The 19905-nt window shown below is 39.2% G+C and overlaps 1 protein-coding gene across 1 annotated transcript in view; it reads left to right on the top strand.

The window, feature by feature from the left end:
- Positions 1-19905, top strand: part of npr2 (natriuretic peptide receptor 2) — a 69227-nt gene that overhangs the window by 3852 nt on the left and 45470 nt on the right. Inside the window, exons 2-3 of the mRNA XM_072673201.1 lie at positions 16188-16375; positions 18353-18466. Of these exons, the coding sequence (XP_072529302.1) occupies positions 16188-16375; positions 18353-18466 (302 nt within the window). The remainder of the gene's footprint in view (positions 1-16187; positions 16376-18352; positions 18467-19905) is intronic.

The raw sequence follows: 19905 nt of genomic DNA, 5'->3' as shown, positions 1-19905 counted from the left end.
GAGAGCAGCAGTAGTGCATTTTGGCCTGTATTGTGTATAAAAAAAGAAGAAGAAGAATAAAAACAGCAGAGGAGAGTTCAGCAGATATGTAGAGCAGAATATTATGGCATAATCCCAACATTCAACCCTCCAGCCTAGAAAGACCCCAGAATGTAGGACATGTTTATCTACTTAATGAGACATCCTCTCATTTAAGGAAAGCAGCAATAACAATTATTGCTGTTAACATTGTGCTGTTGGCATATTATAATTTGTTTTCCAAGATCTTGGTGTTTTTTTTTATTGTTGTTTTTTAAAGCAGAAAAATAATTGTTAAAGTTGGGGGGGGGGGCTTAAATGTATAAAATGTATTTATATAGTGTTGTTTTCCCAACAAATGTTGTCACTAAGCAGCTTTACAGAGATATGGGTCTGAGCCCCTTTTGATAATCAGAACAAGAGGAAGAAAACTTGAGAGAAACCAAGTCTCCAAAGGAGAAGCCACCCCCCTTTGGTTGACACTGGACAGCACAGAACAGATAACAAACTTCTACTAGTCTAGCATTAGCTCAGAATGCAGGAAATCAGCCTCTCATTAATAATAAAAAGAGCAGCAGTAGATGTTACATGTTGCAGACACAGGCACAGTCACATCATACTTTTGCCATCTGCGGATTCCCTATTCTGAAAGTTACTATTAACTTAAAAGTGGAAAAAACAGGAGTTTTCCTGAGATACTCGCTAGAATTATGTGGTGAAGTTAGGATTATCTAAACCTAAAGCCTAGAATGAGCTCTGAATACAGGATGCAATTTTATTGTCATTAAAAAGGTACTTAAATAGAGCAGAGAGGGTTAAGAGCTTTGCTCAAACACTCAACAGGGGCACCTTCAGTAGAATAGGGTGTTGAACTCCAACAACAATGCTGTGATCAATAACCATTGAGCTGCCACTGCTTCATGATATATCTTCTTATAAATGCATGCGCGCATATGAAGAAAAAACGGCAGGAGCTATTCTGACCGACTTGATCCATTTTAACATTAGCATCATATATTTTTTTGGTAGTGGAGTGTTTTTTGGTAAATGTTGGTTGTTTATAGCTAAATTTGCTTAAAATTGAATTGTTAATTAGGAGAAACATTGTTGACTGTTGACAGAACTGATTTATGTGGTAAAGCCTGGATCAAATAAACTTCTACTAGCCTAGCATAAGTTTCAGGAATTCAGGAGATCATTTTCATGTGTATTAAGGAGGGCAGCAGTAGCCGTCTGGTCTGTTCGCTGTTGCCGTGACAATGTATAAATATTCATGAGAAAATCTTTTTTATTCAAAAAACATTTTATTCAAAAAAACATCCCGAACTCTGAAGTTTTGAGTATTTTAGGCCGTTTACGGATCCCCTGACCCAGTGCCCACTAGTGCCCACCTTAACCCAATTACTGAACAATTCAGTTCGCTGGAGGACAATGAGGCATTGTGCTTTCTCGCCACTCACATTTGGGCAGAAGGTTGGCCACCTGCTTTCCTCAGAGTTGTATTTTCGGCAACGCGGTTATTTACAGCTTTTTACAAGCCCGAGAGTCTCGGCAGAGTGCATACTTTGTCTCAACTCACGTGCAGTCTGGTAAAATGTATTAGCAAGGCACATTCAACTCAGTGGACTTCACTCCATAAGTTTTATGCTTTTGTTATTATGATCATAATGAAGGTTAACCCGTCAGACATGGTTTAATAGAAGTGTACAGATGTACACATCTCCAGAACTGGTAGAATGTATGCAGGAAAGTGTTGACTTCATAAACTAACATTATGTTTGCTGAGATGAAGAGATCTGTTCAACTCTTGACCTTTCTTACCGCGTATGTAAGCACATAGCTCTGTAATAGCACAGTTTAGTTATAGATCTTTATCATTTTTGGGTGAAAGTCAAACCTTAATCACACGGCAGTGAAAGGAACAGCTCGCCACTATGTGACAAACTGCCATAAGTAAATTCACAAGAAGGTTCCTAAACATTATGATAATTATTACTGTTAATATAATAACACTACTGAAGATGGTGGGTTTTTTTCTTGGTTGTCTAAACATTGAGGTTTTTGGTGTTTACTTCTGGTTTTGCTTAGTGTCATTTGCAGATGCATCTTTTCAAAGGTCTTGTTAGTTTAAAGGTGGAAAATTACATTTCTGGAAGTTGCTGGAGTTTGCTTATTCTTATTTGTAGATGCATCTTTACAAAAGTTATTAGTTTAAAAGTGGAAAATGAACGTGAAACAAATGTGATTTCTTTTTCTCTTGGTAGTCTAAACGTGGAAAATAACATTTGTTGACATTATGGAGTTTACTTCTGGAGTTTGCTTAGTTTAATTTGCAGGTGAATCTTTTCAAAGGTCTTGTTTAAAGGTGGAAAAATACATTTCTGTAAGTTTCTAGAGTTTGCTTATTACCATTTATTCTCATTCTTATTTGGAAGATAGTCTTGGAAGTTTAAAAGTGGAAAAATGCATTTGTGGAAGTTTTTGAAATATAGTTTGCCTAGGTTCAAAGTTTAGTTAGGTAGAAAATTACATTTCTGTAAGTTTCCGGGGTTTGCTTATTCTTATTTGTAGATGCATCTTTCTGTCTTGGTAGTTTAAAGGTTAGTTTAAAGGTGGAAAATTACATTTTGGATGTTTCTGGAGTGTACCCTTGATAGAGAAGACTTGTTTAGTAAAGTTACGATCATCCAAACATCCACACCTCTATAATGATCATATTTTCATTCTACTGGTTTGGTAGTGGTGTTTTAATGTAAATTTAGAATATTTTGGGTGTACTGTATTCTATTAGCTTCATAGCTCTGTTGAATTAGCTATTTTTTTTGTGAACCATTCTTTAATCATTTTAATAACTACTTGAGGAACTTGAGGAACCTATTTCATGATAATAGTTAGTTTTTTTCCAGAAAATTCCAGCAGCACAATTCTTTGGACTCAGTCCCAGTGTGTTGCAGATGAGTAAGTCTGGTTCTATTAAATTTGACTGAATCAAGTAGGTCACTTGAAAGGTTGGACACAGGAGGTAATGCTCCTTGTCTCATACCTAATTGGAAGAGCTCAGCATGAACCATACCAAATCAAGGACCACTGTGAACATGTCACAGTGGTCCTTGATTTGGTATGGTTCTGACTAATGAAACATTAGTCTGACATTAGCAGACCAATGAAAAAGCTATTTTCATAGAGTATAAGAATGAAGAGTAGCAGAGAGTCTGAAATCTAGTTTTAGTTGCTTACTTTTCAGTGGCAGTTTTTAACAGGCAGTATTTCATAGAGAGTGTTTGATATTCTCTACCTAAAACTACTGGTGTAATTTGATTACATGATACAAAATTGTCTTATGTTGGTTTTGACTACATTAGATAATCTCAAGTGAGTGTGTGAGTGTGTGTGTAGGCACTATCTGTTGAATGCTGCGCAAAAGTGTGACTCTTGCTGCCATCTTTGCATTGCCATGGCAACGTGCATCCATCCCAGTATCCCCTTTTAACATGAGATCAGAGCATCCCTCTCTCTTGCGTGCACGCTCTCTCGCTCTCATACTCTCTCTCCCCTATTAGCAAACAAACGCACAGCAGTGTTGGTTGGAAGTCTTGTTGGAACAAAATGCCTTTCAGGGGTTGGGGTTCTTGGATGCCAGGAAAAGGGGCATATTTCTAATGCCTACACAGTTGTTTCTATTTTTGCAGCATGGAGTTTTCCAGTTTTTGTTGGTAATAATAAGGACACCGGTGTTTATGATTACCAGAATGACACTGATTCATGCTCTGTCTGCTCATGTAGGATCTTCAAAAGACTGTAGTCTCAGAGTTATTTTTGAGATTCAGTCCTATTTAGGACCCTGTAGATGCCTTTCTGAGATGTAGAAATGTCCAACTGATTGTTGGATATTATCTTGGATGGAAGTCTGGCTGTAATAATCGATATCAATCCAATTACAATTCTTTATTATACAATTCTTTATTATAGTTTTTTTTTTTTTGCCCTCTGTTTACACCACTGTCATAAAGGTGTCATTAATGTACATTGGCCACAACATGCAGTGAGTATAGCATGTTTTAAGAAGAAGTTAAATGTCTACAGTGTATCTCATTACTGGTATATTTGGTTACATGAAATAGTTATGGAATGGCCTAAAATGTATTTTTAAAAATCAAGAACTTTTATCATAAAGAACATTTCTGTGCTTCTTTCACATCAAAACACTCTTGAATTGGCTCAGACATTTACCTAGAAAAGGGAAAATTCCCCTTATTTTAGCTGTGCACTGTACAGCTGTACTATCCATGAAAATACAAATATCAGATCCGACTCAGTATTTGTTCATATATAACTGTTACCCCATTAAGAATGCAGCCAAATAGACAGATACATCCTCATAAGCCTAGTGAGCATGTTCTCTCCAGACCTGTCTGGGGCAGGAGCATGAAAGTAAATACAGGAAGAAGGTCCTGTGTTCCGGACTAGTGCAGTTTAAGATGGAGCAATGGCAGACATGGCATTTGTTCATATCTGAAGTAATGATCTGTGCAATACACCAGGTTCAACTATAATTGAGAGACCTGCAGAGTACACTGAATAGCTGGGTTGGATTGGGGTCAGATGACTTTCTCACCACAAACAAACTGCTTTAAAAAACGTTTAGAACCTAATTGAGACCACCTCCTCTCAAGGGTCTTGATGCGGTTGTTTTGGTCTGCATCTGTGATGAGTGTGATAAATGTATTCACACCTGCCCAAATGAATGGTACCAAGGGTGAAAACAAACCAGGGTCCGATTTAACCGGACAAAAAAATGCAGGCATGAAAACGCCCTTAGTCTCAATATTAGCTGCAAGTAATGTTTGATACCAAAGTGAACAATCTTGTTGGGTTTGACCAAACCTTCAAATAATAAGCCTTCTGTGGCACAGAACTAAAGCGCTATGCATTTTTTTTTCATAGCAAGTATGCTAGTTAGCTAGTGTAACGGCGAATCCAGCAGAAGCCGCCATTTACTGGTTAGTCTGAGGTTTGTACGACATCCAACTTTAGCAAGTTTTAAAAGACTTACTAAAATGCCAGCTACGTTAACTATTATGCTAGCTAACTAGCAAGCATATTTGCTGTCTAATCCACTCATGCTCTGAGTCTGTCTTTTATTACAGCACATTAACTTCATGTAGCACTTCGTTTTGTCTTTCAGGCTAAAAGTTTTTACTGTAATCAAAAGCTTATTATTTGCTGGGCTGCCAACTTTTAAGCATTGGTCATGAGTTTCGCACAATTAGCTCTAATCTCACGCCACACTTGCCATTTCTCACACATTTTTAACAACCCCTCAGTCCTCTCCAAAACAACCTCCAGATGAATTTGGCTACTGGTAAAGTTTCCTACGGCTGTCGCTTAAGATTTCATTGTTTAAACACACTCTGGCAACTGCAGCCTTTTGAAGGAGTGAAGGAGAGAACCTGGATTAGCTAGTTAGTCACAGTCATTCCATGTATGCGTTGGATCAAGGTGCGCAAATCAGTTTCCATAGCACCAACAAACCAAGAACATCTCAAAAACACAATAATGCACTAGAGAAAACACTTGGAAAACACATTTAGAAACAAAGAACTGAGGAAAACTAGCTGAAGGTAAATAACAAGACTTGGTCAGCAAATGGAAGACGATCAGTAGCCAGACAATTCTTTAAACAAATTATAATAAAATCAGGACAAATTCATGACTGATGTTACACAAGTTAAGCAGGTGGTGTTAAAAGCAGGACAAATGGACAAGCATAGGGATCTGAGCCATTCTGACAAGAGCAAAATTGTGATGGCTGGGTCAGAACATCTTCAAAACATCAGGCAGGTCAGTGGTTTTTACTGGTATGCAGTGGTCAGTACCTACCAAAAATAGTCCAAAAAAAGACATCCGGTGACAGGGTCAAAGCCACCTAAGACTCACCTATGTAATCCATGGCAGCCCCACCGCATAACTTACAGGACTTAAAGGAACTGCTGCTAATGCCTTAGTCCATGTCTTGAACGGTCAGATCTGTTGTGACGGCACAAGGGGGACCTACTCAGTATTACTAAAGAGGTGTTTAATGTTATGGCTGGTTGGTATATTGTATGTCCCAATCTGGTTTTGAGTCATTTTTACCTTTTAACCATGGTGTTCAGAGTGCCATCTTGTTAACAGTTATTTTCCCCAGCCAGCAACAGTAAGCACATTCTCAGAAGGTAAATAAAAGAGTTGAGAGTCTGCAGTGTGGAATCATTTTACAGTGGAGCATAAAATCACAACATATTATCTGAAACTTTATAAAACTATCGCTGAAACGCAGCGGAGAAACCTCACGCTTTTTTTGTTTTTAAAAACTGAGTGGAGGCTAACGCTACTGCTTACACATTATATTTTAAGAATAGTCTTCAGTAAATCAGTCCAGAATGTCTCATTATAGAAATTTTCGTTCGTTTTGATCGTTTCTAGAAATCAAAAGATTTACTTTAGTATTAATCATCAGTGCATCTTATCTAAACTGTGTGGCTGTGATTTATACAAACACACAGACGGGATCGGAATCAGCTGATACTCGGATCAGATCAGAGGGCAAAATAACCTGATCGGGGCATCCTTGTTTTAAAGTAATACTAATGCTGCCAATAAATAAATAAATAAATAAACAAACCCCCACCCCAAACCCCCAACCTCAATCATTCAGGGCAGGACCAACCTGAATCTCACTCTAAGAAAATTGAAAAATATGGCAGCTCTGTTGTTTGAAGCCACATTGAACCTATCAGACATTCCTGCCATTCTGTGGTAATATCCATGTTTCTGGCACACTTTTCTTCACACTTTTTGGCAAAGTATTTCACATGTATCACAGATGGCCCAGAAAATGACAGTGAAAAGAAGAGAATTTAACCAATCATGCCATTGTGACCACAGCTGCTGAGAAAACAACAGGAAATTCACTACAATACCCATAATTGCAAAGCTCTTCCAACCTTAACCCTATACGTCCTCAACAGTGTGCACACACATGGTTGGAAAGGTACGCTTTAATTGATTACTGCATTAAGGTTTGCAGTATTTAGTCATTTAATTATTTGTTTATTTATAAATTTGTCCCCTCTGGCTGACATTGAGTCATGAGTCATTCAGTGTGCGACTTAAGTGCAACTCAAGGCCGACTCGCTGATTCTGGTTCCCATCTCTGGTATCCTGGGACTTAAACTCAGTCCTGGGGCAACAACGGCTGGCAAGCATTGCTGAGAAACAGAGTGACACACATTATCAAGTTTATTGGCATCTTGTATGTTTTGAGAAAAGAGAAGCAGAGGTTATCTTCAGCTCTTAACTGTACATAGGAACAGATCCATTGGACATTCTTTTGACCAGCAAAGGGGTCAGTGAAAGGCAACTGACAAAGCCAAACATTATACTGCTTGTTGTACATTAAAGAAGGTTTGTTTCTAGTCCATTAATAGCCAAAATATACAAGTCAGCACAGCAGGGAGAGCAGTGATAGCATCTCCACGTAGCAGTTATCTGATAATATTTTGTCAAGTGGTTAGCTGTGTTTTATAACAACCCATTGTGCCTTGATTGTTCTGACATTTAACTGGGTCTATTATGGTACATGAACGTTTAAAGAGCTTTTACGACTAATTGCTTGCAGTTGTTCAAATGTTAAGTTCACTGTCTGCTCGCTACTAGCGATTAGCATCATAGATCCTGTTGGTAAAGCTCTAGTTCCTTGGTTTTTCAAATGTATAACAGCAAGACAAAAGGGCACGGCTGTTAATGTTTAGTGTTGACCTCCACTAAATTTTTTTTGCGTTGATTTTATAAGTGCAAGTAATTAATCAGATTGTGCCTAGTCAGCATGAGCCAAAATGCTTAATAAACATGCTTTGCATGGTCATCTGACCTTAACACTGTTATTTTAGACATGATTTTCCACTTCCAGTCCCAGATCCGAGGCAAATCAGTGTTCGCTCTGTGCTGATTTGATTACTATTTATGAAATGTTTAAAGACGCAAGGGCCATTTGGAGACCAGACAGACTAGTTGGGAAGTCCTCCTGTTCAGAGATCTTGAAATCATAGCATAGTAGGGGGTAACAACACTGCCAAATGTAGCTTGGAGACCAGACAAACTCTATGGGGATACGTCCTGGTGACAGGTTATGTAAATGTGTAGCATAGTGGATAACAACACTGCCAAATGTAGCTTGGAGACTAGACAGACTCTATGGGGATACGTCCTGGTGAGGGGTCTTGTAAATATGTAGCATAGTGGATAACAACACTGCTAAATATAGTTTAGAGATTAGACCTGTTTGGGGATTTTTCCTGGTAGAAGGTCTTGTAAACATGTAGCATAGTGGGAAACAATGCCAAATGTAGTTTGGAAACCAGACAAACTTAGGGATTATTCCTTGTGAAACGTCTTGTAAATGTGTAGCGTAATGGGCAACAATGCCAAATGTAGTTTGGAGACCAGGCAGACTTGTCAGGGATTCCTCCATGTGAATGATCTTGTAATCGTATAGTGTAGTGGGTAGCAACATAGCCTAATGTAGTTTGGAAACCAGACAGACCCGTAGGGGATTCTTCCTGGTGAAAGGTCTTGTAAATGTGTAGCTTAGTGTTTAACAACACTGCCAAGCATAGTTTGGAGACCAGACATATTTTATGGGGATACATCCTGGTAGAAGATTTTGTAATCATGCCGCATATTGGGTAACAGCACTGCCAAATGTAGTTTGGAAACTAGGCCAAATGTGTAGTTTAGTGGGTAACAATGCCAAATGTTGTTTGCGGACCGGACAAACTTAGGGATCCTACCTTGTGAAAGGTCTTGTAAACGTGTAGCTTAGTTTTTAACAACACTGCCAAGTGTAGTTTGGAGACCAGACAGACTTGTTGGGGATTCATCCTAGTGAAAGATCTTGTAATCTTAGCATAATAGGGGGTACTATAGGTACTGCCAAACCTAGTTGGACACCAGACAGACTCTCTGGGAATTCATCCTGGCGAAAGATCTTGTAATCATGTAGCATGGTGGGTAACAAAACTGTCAATGAGTTTGGAGACCAAGCAGACTTGTTGGGGATTCCTCCTGGTGAAAGAGCTTGTAATCATATTGTAGTAGGGGGGTAACAGAACTGCCAAACGTAGTTTGGAGACCAGGCTGTCTCAGTGGGGACATGGCCTGATGAAACATTTTGTAATCGTGTGGCGTAGAGGATAACAACACTGCCAAGCGTAGTTTGAAGACCAGACAGACTCATTGGGGTTTCTTCTTGGTGAAAGATCTTGAAATAAAGTAGCGTAGTGGGTAACAACACTGCCAGTCAGTTTGAAGACCAGACAGATTCTATTGGGATTTCTCCTGGTGACAGATTTTCTAGCTGTGTGGCATAGTGGGTATCATCACTTACCCACTATGAGGCAACTTTCCTGTGACAAAGTGGGGTTTGATTCCCTGGCTAGGCTAGCAAACCACAATACACAAATACTGTTAACACTACATTCACCTACCTGTGTACCATGATTCAAATGTAAGTCGACTGTCAGCCAAATGTGGCTGTACAGCAATCTGACAACTTTAAATAACATGTATTGTGCACATGGCATTGGATCATCAGTTTTGTAGTCAGGCTTAAACCTTTATGAGCTTGAGTTTAATTACAGCTGTGGGCTCTGAGAAGTTCATTCTGATGTGTTGTCTAAGGAGCAAAAGTCAAACTCATTAAATTACATCATTCTGCTGTACAGACACATTCCAGATGTTTTATTTTGGAATTCAGCTCTTTCATGAGATTGCTTCATCGATTAAATACACAGCTCAAAATGGATGCACAGTGTTCATCCACTGTGACATGGTGAAGCTCCTCATTGTGCAACTTGCCCAGTGACTCTGTAAGTATAGTAATTTAGGAGATGCTTGTCTTTTTCATTCTCAGCTAGCAGCCGCTTGTCGTTTTCACACTCTGCGCCAGTTAGAATTGCATGTCTTACACTGACAGCCCAATTTCATGATGCACCTAAATACATTAATGTGCTGCCAGTACTGTCAGATTCTTGCTTCTTTTTTTAGGTGAGTTCCAGGGCTGCCATTACGATCGCAGGGTCAGAATGAGTTACGTGACTGTTGGGGCTTGTTCTGCTTTTTTGGCTCCGGCATTCCGTTCATTTTTGTCTGCTGATGAGACTGCCTGAAGATGGGCCTAAGCCTCAAGCCGTTCTTGTCGTCACAGCTGTTTTCTCTCTTCTGTGGTGGTTTACTTACGGGAAACAATGACTCAAAGGACCTGAAGTGGTTCCAGATATTAAGGGCAAATTCATGTTAGTCTTGGCTGAATATTAGCTAAAAGTGGAATATATTAGAATGGAAATTCTAGGTCATAGTGTCATCATGCCACTTTAATTCATGGAGCAAATTCACTAAATTTAATAGACACCATGAAGCATTTGATACAGTGCTTAAAAAATACGGGAAAAAAAAAACAAAAGGAGAGAGAGAGGAGGGAGGTTTTTTATGAAGGGCCGTTGTTCGCCCTCACACCTTGTTGACTCTGAGTGCTTTGGAAGCAGATTGAAAGCAAATGTCAAGTGGCTGGATGGGTGAGGGCGTCAGTCACACTGTGCATGTGTCTGCATGTGTTCAACTGAAAAATCCATAGCAGATGTGGACCACTACAGGAGTTCTTTGGGGGAGAAAAAATACACAGTCACACACTCAAACACAATGGGTCAGATTCATAAAACCTGCTGCCAGATTTGCAGAGACATTAAGAGGACATTACATTGGGTAACACGCCTGCTTGTTCATAAGCAAGGATGAAATTATCTCATTTATTTCTACCTAATTCTGTTAAATTAGTTGTGTAAAATTACTAGGGTGATCATATTTTGAGGACACAAAAGAGGACACTGGGGACATGTAGGCATCCGCTGTGGTTAGAATGTTGTGGCCAGGGGTTTCAAGTAGGCCCAAGTTGTAATATCATAGTAATGTGTGTGGGATGGAGTTAAAGACCTCTAAAATCAAGCAATTATGTTAATGAACATTGATATAAAAACATTTACTCATTCACCAAGACTAATAAACAGCCCTAATAGCCTTAATATGACCAAATGTCCTTTCAGTTGAACTCATTTGTCTTACAAGCAAGACCTTCACTTTTACCACCTTTTATAGAACATTTTTAAATTCGTGCCAAAATAAAAGATAATAATGATAATAATAATAATAATATTTAAATACATAAAATCAAATTAGTTGTCTTAGAAATCCAATTTTTTATTTGACACTCTTCTAGCGTGTCTGACAGGCTATAATTATGTGTGGTATTGATTTGTTTATTGATTTGAAACTCAATGCTTTTGGATTTTTCAGAATATTGGGTTCACTTGGTTCTATAACAGATTATACTAGAATTTAGGGATTTATAGCCTGTGGTCACTCGCCATATCCTGCGCTCCCTTTTTCTCTATGGAAAGCTTTCTGACCTATGGTAGAACGCAGATGCAGATACACTGCCAGAAAACGCCGCCAATTTCTTTTTTTATTGATGTTTAAGCACTCACACAGTGAATAGTGATCTCAAATTGTATAAAGGTAAGCAGTAAACTGACAGGGCTTCAGAAAATAATTACTAACTGAAAAAATGAAATGCTTAATAATATAAATTTGGAAACAAAGAGGAACAAATAATACAGCTGGTCTGTGGAGGTGGAAGTACATTAAGCATGGTAAATTAATGTAATTAATTTACAAACCCTTTGTCTGTATAAAAGCTGTCTGTATAACAGACTGAACTCTCTACTGCAGTGTTTACACAACATTGCACATCTGGATTGCTATCATAATGCCTAGAAAAGGCACTTAACAAAGATAAACAGACACAAAAAACAGTACTATTTCCTACAGTATCAAAAGACTTGGAAACTGTAGAAAACTAAAGAGGTGTGGTACGGGAAGAGGTCTGACAGCCGCAAATCCACAACATCATGTCCACACCTTGTAGCAACCCATAACGCTGGACCAGGTCTCAGACCGCGTGTACATTTGGTTGCTTCATGCAAACCACTTCAGTGTAAATGCATCCGTCTCTCCAAGGTGCATTCAACAACGAAAACTCTGACTAACCGGAGACTCATTTGACTACACAGTGTAAATGCATGTGGCTCAAATCTTACCAGGATACAATCCAGATACTAGTCACATGAAGAAGACCAGGTGTAAACAGGGTCTCAGGTTCAACTGTGAAGAGAAGACTTGGAACTGCTGGTTTGTCAGGTGGAGTGGCATAGGAATTGTTCAACCTCAAAAAGAGGACATATCCAGGGAAAATATGACATACGGTCAGCATAATCTTGCACATTTTGTGTACTTTAATGCTGTAACCATGGTTATGTGTCTTTGTTTTCATTGAGTTCCTTTCTGTCTGTGTAGCATAGCTTGCTTTACCTGCACAATATCAATCAGCCTGAGGGAAAGGAGTGTGTGAGTGCAATTGACAATAATTAGCCACTTCCATTCTCAACTGATATTTATAAAAGCATATTTTCCTAAAATGCTGTTGAAGCACGAAGAAAGACTGTATGTGCACTGCTATTGTGCACTGCTACTTCATTCTGTAATTACATGGGGAAAAACTTTATTTATCTGAAGACAAGGCAAACGATCAGCCAGCGTTTTTCATGCCTCATTCACTTAATAATACAGAAAAACCATGGCCACTATTCTAATTCTCAAGGAGTCACAAGAAAGAAAATAACCCTCGGCCCATTACAAACCAGCGGCAGTACAGATCGTGCACTGTTGTTGCTCGGCTCAGCTAAAGTGTAACAAAATGTTCTTGCGCCTTTTTTTGGCGGCCTTTGTATCAGCCAGGCCCCAGCAGATGCGTATAAATTCTATAACAGTGGCGAACATTTTCCTTGCCTTTTTGTACATTTGTTTTGGAGCATGTCCAGGAGACAGCAGGGCTGCTTGGCATGAGTCAAGCAGTGCTGGGCTGAGAGACAGGAGGTTTCTGGGGTGCGAGTGGCAGACCAGAGCCCGGCTTCAGTCTCACGTTCGAGGAAATGGCCGCTAAATGAAAGTCTAGTCTAAGCTGGCATTGGCTGCAGCGAGAGACGCCGTTAATGAAAATGATACCTACGAGGGCAGACGAGTGAATGAACAGCGCATGGTTGTGGAAATGAACACGTACATTGGAGTACCTTAGAACCTTACCTTAGATCATTTACTCTGGCACAATGCTTGTGCTGTTGTTCTGCTGTTCTTTATGTTAATTGACCGCCAGTAAAAAGCTTAAAGCCAGTTTTATGACCTGTTGCGTTCCTATGCTATCAGAGAGCTTATTGGCTGGTGATGCGTCAAAACGTGTTAACAGAACTTTAGAGTTTATCACTTGTGTTATCAACTTATCAGTCACTAGATCAGAAATTCTGGACATTTCTGATGGTCCAGAACATTGTTGGATCATCTAAATACACCAAGAGTATCTAAATCAACCCAAGAGTCCCATGATGCTCATTTGGATTGAACTCCACTTACAAGCAGAAAGTATTTGTCCGTACATGCGTACCCTGTTGTCTTGTACAGTAAATACAGAGTTTCAATAGTCATGTAAATCATGGACATAAGCCATATAATCAAGTCATAGAACATAGAAATGTGGATCTCCAGGCCTGGAAAAAGTATTGCAGATAATTAATGCTGCATAAATTCTGCAAATAAACAAGAAATGGAGTTATGCACATTTAAACCATTCCCATCCCATTCTGGTGATGAAATGTCACACCCCACCACAGCCCCTGCTCCTCCTGATTGTTCAGTTATGCTCAACCTCTGCCTGACAAGGGGGGGTCTGGATTCGGGTCCCATCAGTTCAAAGCCCCATAGAACTCCAGCCCAAATTTCTCGAATTCTCCTTCCTTGCCTCAGCCAATCAAGCATGGTCCACACTTCGCAAAATGTGCACCTATTTCCATCTTCTTATACGGTGGGACACGAGACAGGGACACAGGGTTGTGCAGTTATTAAAAAATCAAGAATTGCATGTAATTTGACCAAAGGGCATCCAAACATTTAAGACTGTATGTTGGTCAGAGTAATGCAGGTCCATTTTGAAGCCATGTCCACTCACTGGAGTTGTTGTTCCCCTCTGTCATCAATTGCCTGTGGGGCACTCAATGTGCGAGAAGTCCATTTTCGGTACACTTTCACTAGGGTGGCTCTAGAACATCTTACAAAAGTAGTGGTTTCCAAGATGCTACCACTGACGAGTGGTACATGATACCCTACAACTTTAGCGAGTGGTACAGAGCAATCAACACCCCACTGTGGACCAGTTATCCTCTATAATTTACCATCAACACTTCCATCAACTAATGCAATCCGTAAGACGATGTCTCACCAGTGTCTGCCAAGCCAAGGGTGGTTATTCCCACTATTTGTGGTCACATTATTCAGATAAATATATAGATGTACAAATCTGCATATATACTGTGTATGTACAAATTAGCTTGAAACTGTACAGCTGTATATATCACTAGTGTATTTACAAGTGCCAAATACATTTCAGATGTTGCACTCTTCTTCAATATCTCTTTCAGCATTTGCTTGTTTAAAGCCAGTAGTGGTTACAGAGAAACTTAAAAGGCAGCATATTGATATAATGTACTCTACGCTGGCACAGAGGTGATCGATTCATCACTTCCTGTTAGGACAAATTGGTGCAATGAGGCTGTGCGTTAGTCATTTTACTACTTGTTGGCACATTAATGCAGTGTTCAGTTAATGTAGTAGTTTACAGGTTTTTTTTTATAGTGGCTTCAAATGTGGTTTAGATTATTTCAGAACTGAGTCTCTTTCATAGTCATCTCTTTGCTTACTGACCTGCCAAAATCATACACTATTAGAATAAGTACACCGTAAATTATTAGGCATCTTTCACAAATTCTTCATCTACATGACCTAAAAGACCACAGCTGCATTACTGCAACAGTGTGCACACGTTGATTATTTACACAGTGGTGTGGATTTATACTGGAAATGTTCACTGGTTGTAAGCAACATCTACAGTATCTACAGTAAAAAGTATTGGGACAATCTGCTTATTTATGGTTGGTGTAGCTGTCTCTACTATCCAGGAAAGGCTTTCTACTAGACTTTGGAGCGTGACAAGAGTGTTCGTGAGGTCAGGATGTTAGATGAGCATCACCCCACCTCATGGATGGAGCACCATCCATAATTCCAGAGAACACAGTACCACTGCTCCACTGATCAGTGCTGGGGTGCTTCATACCCCTCTAACCCATGCCAGGCATTAGGCATTGTGCCAGTAGGTTCATGTTTATCTGCTCCAGAGAGTCCTATTCTATTGGTAGTACTTCTCTACAGGGACCAGACAAGCTGTGTGTGTGTGTATCTGTGTCAGCAATGGGTGCAACTTAAAGTAGCTGAATGCGTTCATTAGAAGGGGTGCCCACAAACATTTGAACATATAGTGTATAGACCTTATTCTATTAGTACATCATACTATTAGTAGTACGCAATTGGAGTGCACCCCTTGATTTGTTGAATTTACATTTAGAGGTGATTTTTTTTCTCATATTTTGTTGTTGGTGTTTATAATAATTATATTTTGCTGAACACTGTATGTGAAAAAAAGGGGTGGCAATTCTCCACATCAGGGGTACCCAATCCTGGTCCTGGTGATCTATCACCTTGCAGAACATTGCTATAATTTTAATCTAACACTCCATATCCAGATAATGAAGGCATTCAGATGCATATTAATATTTGAGTCAGGTGTGTTGAAGCTGGACTCTCCAAGATGGGAGATCACTCCTGCTCTGAATGCTGTCCTGTTTGTGGGATCTCTTGAGTGAAGGCCTGTTAATGTATGCAAAAGTAAAAGCATGATGTTCAGAAACTTGGTGTTAAGTATACAATCGAGACACAGGATATAGCTCTCGTTCCTGGTGAAGTATAAGCTTGTATTGTAAGGGCTTCTAATCCTGAGACAAGAGAAGCAGATGTACCATGAAGTATTAAACAGCTGCTGGTAGTCCAGCTGCTACTGTAGTAGTCTGAGTGTAGAATCATCTGTATACGTCAAACTGCTCAACACAAACCTCTGCCTTGTCTGTCTTCCCCCTCAGTCGTGTATATCTGTGGGCCCCTGCAGACATTCTTCAACATCATGACAACCTTTGAGGAAGAGGTGAAGAACTCGGAAGACTATGCCATCTTTTACCTGGATGCTTTTGGCGAAAGCCTCAGCAATGAGGCCCACCAGCCCTGGCACACCTCAGCTATGCAGTGGAAGGATCCCATCAAGCTGTTCCAGGTACACCAATGGAAAATTCCTACAATGCACAATATAAATATCAGCAATACTTTCCTTGGAAGCAAGGCTATCCAGAAGATTTCAATCAGTGTTGTCTTGCTTTTTCACCTGTATGGATTAGTATGCACCTTCAACATCTATTTCATGAAACTTTGACGGCTGTCATGACATGAGACATGTGACTTCCAGGGAGCATGATACTTTATTCCACATGGACATTAATTACAACCTTCAGGAAAGGTTTTACAGTTGATCTCTCATCTGTACTTATGTTTCATTTGCTTGGAGTGCATTTCTAATGCTAATCCTGTTACTTTGAATGTTAAAGTCCATTATGCTTCCCCATATTCAAATTAGACCGTCCCTCCTTTTTATCTTAAGGAGTTTACTTCATGTAATCAGAACAGATACTCTCCAGAGTTTTTTGATTAATTCACTAGCGTTAGAACAAAGTGCCTGATGTAAATTGGGTACTTTAATAGTTTTTTTTGTTAAATACTGGGGCAGACGTTTGTTACATTTTGCAAATCAAAGATGTTACTGACTTACATTATTTAAGCTTGTGCCATAAGCTCTGTACAGTCACAAGGTGCTACAAATAGTTCTTTGAGCGATAGCATAGAGAAACCACTTTTGGCTCTGTATTGTTCCTGCTTACTCTACTCCAGAAACCTATTCCAACAACATTTACCTGGACGAGGGAATTAAATGTGTGAATGTAATTATTGATATAATCTGACTCTATAATAATTAAATTATTTGAGTAATGTCTGAATAACTTCAAACATAAATACCTAAAGAACAATATTTAAGAGTTAACATAGGTGTATGCTCTTAATCACAGTTTGAGAATTTTCCCACTGTGGGACTAATAAAGGATTATCTTATCTTTAGAATAATAAACAATGCAAACCAGTAGGTCAAACAGATGAATATATTAATGGTAGAGTCCTTTTGAAGTGGGATTAGACAGTTCTTCCTTGGTATTGCTCAAAGAACCCCAACTCCCCAGCTCTTCCCAGAATTTTTGAAAGGAGCACCATCATTCCAGAGAAGACCATCATTCCACTGCTCCACAGCTCAATGCTGACGGGCGATATACCCCTCTAGCCCATGCCTGGTATTAGCCATGGTGTCAATTTGTTCATGTTCCAAAGAATCTTATTCTATTGGCAGTACTTCTCTACAAGGCCTAGACAAGCTGTGTGTGTGTGTGTACGCATTTGTATATTGGTGTCGACAAGCTGAATGCATTCACTAGAAGGGGTGTCCACAAACATTTGGACATGTAATGTACCTTTAGTTTTGAATGCAGTGTTGCAAAAGTAAGATCAAATAAGTTGTTTCCAAGAGATAATCACATTACACAGCTGAGAGGCCATTGAAAGGAGGACTTTTAAACTTTGTTTTGGAACCGCTCCTCCTGGCAGTGTTAGCACATTTCACAACGGTTTAATGCGACCACGAGTTACAACAGGTTTTGAGGCAGCTTGCTGATGCTAGACATTTTTCCAAAAAAACTTTTATTGTGTTTAAATTGATTACATTTTGATTGAAGCCTAATTGCAGTGACATGTGGCCTCATGGTTGTTGCTGAAACTGGATGTGTATCATCCTATTCTGCAATGTCGTCCTCTAACCTCCAACCTCTTATGTAAATTATAGAATTGCCCCTTTTGTCTTATCAGAAAGGATAGCATTCCAGAATTATCCTTTTTGACATGTCTGAAAGCCCTCATGGCTTTTTTCCCACCTGTTTTTTCCTCCATATCAGCAAGAAATAGGTGACCAGAGTCTGTAACTGATTTGTTAACTTAAGTGAAAATCCTGCCCATTTAGTGGTATGAACTTTACAACTTTAGGACTTGCTTCCAGAAACATTATGCAAAAGTATTTTGACTATGCTGGAAAATTCCTGGAGCTTGATCGTTTGGTGTTCGTTTTATGCACTTCAGCTGTCTTTCCTTGTCTGTCTAGAATGTATTCGTTATAACATACCGGGAGCCAGATAATCCAGAGTATGCAGCTTTCCGAACTGAACTCCACAAGAGAGCCACACAGGACTTTAACGTCCAGCTGGAACCTTCTTTGGTAAGTCTTTTTAAAATCTAAGCATATGATATCTGGATCATCATCATAGCTAGATCTCAAGATCTCAATTTTTTATGTCATCAGTTTAGAAATTGTGGATTTAATAGGGGCAAGTAGAAATAAGGTTTTTCTTTTTTTTAACCAAGTTGGCTGTTTCAAAACACCTCTAAATAAACACAGATGCCAATGTAAGCACTTTTTCATGTTTACTTGGATTTACTAACCTTGACATTGCTAGCAGAAATGTACTCTGTACTCTATGAAGTATTGTAACCCAGTCTTTGGTCCAGGTCGTCTAAAGTCAATTGAATGCTCTTCGTGTTTTCTGTAGCGTTCAGTGAACCGTGGTGCTCCATTTCTAGCTGCAGGACGCAGTGGCTGATCAGCTATGACACAGAAAAAACGTGGAAACATGAGTTTGGCTTCCTTGTGTCAGGCCCATTTTCCGGAATCAGCTGTGCTCATGGACAAAATTAGCAGACAAACTCACTGAAACCCTAGAACTGTCTGCACCTGCCAAAAAAAATGAACTTCTTGAGACAGTACAGACACACGTGCAACTAAAAAAGTATTTGGCTGGATTGTAGCTGGACTGTAATCATGTGTAACTGTACTCATCATTCTATAAGTCATATTGAGCAAATATAACTGTTCTCACAGGCAGTGGGGGGAGTTGATTGTGACTGATAGAGGCCCCAAAAAATGTCTTAATTGAGTATTAAAAAAAAGAGAGTTGTGGGGCCCAATTTATTAGCTTTTCATGGGGCTCGAAATCCCTGGCATTTCTCTGGTATACATGACCTGTAATTGAGAATTAGAGGAATTTGTGAACTTTAGATTTTAACCCTGGCTAATTATTAATGGTGTTTTGAATAAAAATTCAATTCTTTTAAGACATTCATTCCTTTCTGTTTATATGTAGTAAAGTGCCCTTTATTTGTTTACATTCTAAAGAGGCCATTTAGTACAAGTTGTTCATTATTCAGGATATATTTCTGAGAAGATTAGATTCTGAGAAGATAATTCACTTGCATAAGAAAGGGGAAGTCAAAGGAAAGTAAGTGTGAAAAAAACAATATTGAAAAAAATGGATTGAAAAAAAAAATACATAAAAAAGACATACAGAGAAAATGGGACCCCAATCAACAGTGCAAGGTCTGATAGACCACCAAAACTGCCCCCACCAGATAAAGATACAGAGAAAAAGAGAAAATTAAGCTTAATTTATGTTCGAAGATCACTCAACCCTGTGAGTCTGAAAGGATGTGGATCAAGACGCTTATTCTTACTGAGAAAAGAATATAGAAAAAAAAACAAGAATATTTGCAGATGAAACTGTTGAAGCTGCTGAGGTCTCAGAACTATGGAGTCTGCCCTGGAATCCACACATCAACATCATTGAATGCGCTTGGGATTACTTTCATAAGGAGAAGCAGAAA

The sequence above is a fragment of the Salminus brasiliensis genome, chromosome 1, assembly GCF_030463535.1.
Source record: "Salminus brasiliensis chromosome 1, fSalBra1.hap2, whole genome shotgun sequence".
Classification (NCBI taxonomy): domain Eukaryota; kingdom Metazoa; phylum Chordata; class Actinopteri; order Characiformes; family Bryconidae; genus Salminus; species Salminus brasiliensis.
The sequence above is the reverse complement of the archived record's forward strand: the minus strand, read 5'-3'. Positions and strand labels throughout refer to the sequence as shown.